This window comes from Morus notabilis, unplaced genomic scaffold (genome assembly GCF_000414095.1).
Source record: "Morus notabilis unplaced genomic scaffold, ASM41409v2 Scaffold446, whole genome shotgun sequence".
Classification (NCBI taxonomy): Eukaryota; Viridiplantae; Streptophyta; class Magnoliopsida; order Rosales; family Moraceae; genus Morus; species Morus notabilis.
This window is the reverse complement of record NW_010364530.1, coordinates 287,950-292,349: the sequence shown is the minus strand read 5'-3', so window position 1 is coordinate 292,349 and position 4,400 is coordinate 287,950. Positions and strand designations below refer to the sequence as shown.

Genomic DNA, 4,400 nt, shown 5'->3' with positions numbered 1-4,400 from the left:
TTTAATATAACAGATGGTACCAAAATAAAATTTTTCCTATAAGATTAGTCTTGAACTTTTTTTTTTCTTTTTAGGATTTGTTCATATAGTCAATTTTATATCATAAATAGTTTCTTAACTTAAAAAGTGTCTTATAAATAGTCTCTCTCTTAAAATTTAGATGAAAACCGTTAATTTTACCTCGTTAAAAGTCCCTAAACTATCTTGATCTCTTTAAAAATAATCCAAATATTAAAAGTTGTACTGAATTCCGAAACTAAAAAAAAAGTATATCAAAATTAGTTCATTTATTATATTAATAGATAAAAAAATGCGAGAAGTTATACTAAATGTAGTTCTTAAAAATAAAAAATTACCAAAATTAGTATTTTGCTACACATATTTAACTTTTTTCATCTATTTATTTATATATGTAACTTTGATAATTTTTTGAGTGAATATATTTACCCGATCATGTCAATAAATGTTCTCATATTATTATTATCTAATAATATTTGTATTATAAGTTTTTTAACCCTTTAATCACCCAATCTGTCACTTTAATTTTTTTTATGTTCTTATAAGAAAAATATTTCTGTCAAAAAATAAAATTACGAACAAATTTAATTTAAAACAAAACAAAATGTTAAAAACCCAACAAATTTAAAATTCAACTAAGAACATAATACTCATACATATCTTACTCATAAGTTAGAATCTTTCAACACAAAATTAAGGAAAAAAGTTCCTTAAAAAGAGAGTAAAAGAAATTAATTGCAAACCATAATCCATAATATAACAAAGTGTATTTCCCAGTTATTTTATAACATTGTTTTTTACTATAATAAAAAATAAAAATTATTAGTGTTATGTCAGGTTTTTTAAAAATTTAACGGGTGTTTATAGAATCACTTTTTTGTTTTAGTTTAGGAACTATGTTTAGTACAACTTCTCATATTTGATTTTTTTTTCTTTACATCTCTTTATTAACAAATCAATTAATTTTGTCATTTTTTAAGTTTAGGGATTAAATTTAGTACTACTTTTACTATATTTTTAGAGGAAAAAAGATTGTTCATGGATATTTTATGAAACAAAATTAACGGTTTCTATCTAAAATCTAACAGAGGGACTATTTATGAGACACTTATTAAGTTTATGGACTATTTGTGAGACGAAATTGACTTCTAGAAAGAGAAAAAAGTTCAGACACTATCTATGAATTTAACTTTTAAAAATATGTTGTATCAGGACATCTTAATCCATTTGAAATTAATGTTTTTTTGTATTATAAAGAATATTTTTAACACATAAAATATATTAAAAAGCCATTAGTACATTTTTTTTTTGAAACTTTATTACTAGTTTCTATGATGTTGTTTGTTTTTCCTAATGATACATATTCATACCGTGTACGAAACTTGTTATATGTAATTACTATTAAATATAAAAATAGTAAATTCCATATTACTTTTAGCATGATAATTCAATACCAGTGTATCATCATTTATTTAAATGATAAAACCTTTTATGATAATATTGTGTCATTATCGGGAAAAACAAACACATACTTTCAAAAATAAAAAATAAAAACAAAAACAAACAAACAAACAAATTATAATGATAAGAGCGTCTTTTGCGTCGTGCAAATAATTAACAGAGAAAACATAGTTACTATCAAATAAATTTTTTGCTTTTCTTTTCCATGAATACCCCTATGACTTTTCTTGTTTGACAATTTAATCTTTAAACTTAAAACGTCGACAATTGAATTCTCAAAAATAAATAAATAAATAAATAAATAAATAAATAAATAAACCTTGACAAGTGGCCGATAAATATAAAAATGTGTTCCACTTTTGGTCCTTTTGATCACTTCTGTTAAACACATGGACAGAATCATTAGCGTGCTGTCACATATTTTTTATAATTATTTTTTCTTTTTGCGAAGGAGAAAAATATATATATATTTTTTTATATACAAGGGATGAGAAAAAAAAATGGTACCGTATGGTTTTTATTGTTTTATTTTATGAAATTGTAAAATATTCTTTCTATCTTTTAAGCATAAAAAATACGTAAATAAAATTATGAGCGAGAGAAAAAACCCGGCCGACTCCATTCCAAAACATAAAAAATAAAAAATAAGCCCCTGCGACAAACAAGTTTATATGTTTGTAATTCTTTATCCTATCCGTGTGCATCATGTTTCTCTAGAATTTTATGTTCCTTCAATATGTTCTTAACATGGTTTTCAATATGAAGAAACGACCTTGAAGAATTCTCACATGTATTAATAATTAATACTTTGCATAAAAAATATTTGGTCAGCGTTTCTTTTTATATTCAGTATTAGCACATGCAAGTTGCTAATCTCATAATGAAGTTCTGCTTGATGGGCAATATTTTTAATATTCAATAGAAAAGTAGCAGCAATTTTATAATCAACCAGCTGGCATTTCTCGGCTATATAAAAGGGGCAATTAGTATCCTTTACTCTCATATTATGCCCAAAACAAAAACTGGTCAATAAAAATGAAGTACAATATTACCTTCTCTTCATTGTTTGCCAAAATTATCATCTTTCTTCTTTCATTCCTATTGGCAGCTTCAGCTCATCACGATCATGAAGGCTTTCTTCGTTGCCTGACCACTCGTATATCCAAGTCCAACTCCTCCATTTCTCAACCCATTATCTACACTCCAGATGAGCCGTCGTATTTCATTGTGTTGAATTCATCCATACAAAATTATCGTTTTTCTTCTTCTTCGACCAAAAAACCATTTGTTATCATCACTCCATCTCATGCCTCCCACATCCAAGCCACTATTCGTTGTTCTAAGAAACATGATATTCAAATCAGAACCCGAAGTGGTGGCCATGATTATGAGGGTCTTTCTTATGTGTCAAATGTCCAATTTGTTGTCATTGACTTGAGAAATCTAAGTTCGATCAGCGTAGATGTGGAAAACAAATCTGCATGGGTTCAAGCTGGAGCTACGCTTGGTGAACTTTATTATAGGATTGCTGAAAGAAGTGAAAATCTTGCCTTTCCTGCCGGTGATTGCCACACTGTGGGTATTGGAGGACAAATCGGTGGAGGAGGCTACGGCTATTTGACACGTAAATATGGGCTTGCAGCAGATAATGTTCTTGACGCAGAATTAATCGATGTTAAAGGAAGAATTCTTAATAGGAAATCTATGGGTGAAGATTTGTTTTGGGCCATACGTAGTGGTGGACCAGCAAGCTTTGGAATCGTTCTTGCATGGAAACTTCGACTAGTTTACGTGCCGTCGACAGTGACTGTGTTTGATGTAAAGAGGAGCATGGAGGACGATGCAACGAAGAAGGTTTTTCATCGATGGCAACGCCGTGCTGACAAAGTCGATGAGTATCTATCAATTTATGTAAGGTTTCAAACTGAGAGTTCTATTGATAACGAAGGCAATAAGAAAACTGTGCTAACAGCTTCCTTTCGCGCCACATTCCATGGCGGCGTGGATAGGCTCCTCGAATTGATGCAAAAGGAGTTTCCTGAATTGGGTTTGTTAAGAAAAGAGTGCACTGAGATGAGATGGGTCGAATCTTTTCTCTATCACAATTTTTTCAGAAATGGAGAATCCTTGGACGTTCTACTTAATAGGAAATCTAATTACAAGATGGCGTCATTCAAAGCAAAATCTGACTTTGTAAAGGAGCCTATTGCAGATGATGCGTTCGAAGGATTGTTGGGAAGGTTGTACGAAGAAGAGGTAGGTAGAGTTATGATTGATCTATTTCCTTTCGGAGGGAAAATGAACGAGATTTCAGAATCAGCAATCCCATTCCCATACCGAGCTGGAAACCTCTACAACATTCATTACTTGGTGAATTGGGAAAGTGGTGGAAATATTACCTCATCTAACAAGCATATAAAATGGGTAAGAAGGTTTTACCATTACATGACTCGTTATGTGTCAAAAAATCCGCGAGCTACATATCTCAACTTTAGAGACCTTGACATCGGGGTAAATAACAATAAGGACGACACCACAAGTGCTTATAATAATGTTGAACGAGCGAGGATTTGGGGTACCAAGTATTTCAATAATAATTTCTACAAGTTGGTTTATGTAAAGACAATAGTTGATCCAACTAATTTCTTTACAAACGAACAAAGCATTCCATCTCTTCTCGCGAATTAGTACTGTTGTGATTACAGATCCTTGCAGTTTGGTTAAATTGTAAACATTGTTATTAGCTTTCTTCTTTCATTTATTCTAAATAACAATCTTCTCGTGATCAAATATCATGTATACGTTCAATGCTTATGAATACAAATAAAAGTCATTCAATACATGCACTTTAGAATTCCTTGACAATATATTGAAAAGGTGTTGCCATGAGATGATCGACCATTTTCATTTGGAGGATTTAC

At 30.2% G+C, this 4,400-nt stretch overlaps 1 protein-coding gene across 1 annotated transcript; it reads left to right on the top strand.

Moving 5' to 3' along the window:
- Positions 1-2,500: 2,500 nt before the first annotated feature.
- LOC112093202 (cannabidiolic acid synthase-like) lies at positions 2,501-4,167 on the top strand. The gene has a single exon (XM_024171228.1). It carries the CDS (start codon positions 2,515-2,517, stop codon positions 4,165-4,167), a length of 1,653 nt encoding a protein of 550 aa, XP_024026996.1. The 5' UTR covers positions 2,501-2,514.
- The last annotated feature ends 233 nt before the right edge of the window (positions 4,168-4,400 follow it).

Bases quoted from the DNA above. Each gene is read 5' to 3' on its own strand.
- LOC112093202 (XM_024171228.1), top strand. From the start codon at position 2,515: ATGAAGTACAATATTACCTTCTCTTCATTGTTTGCCAAAATTATCATC.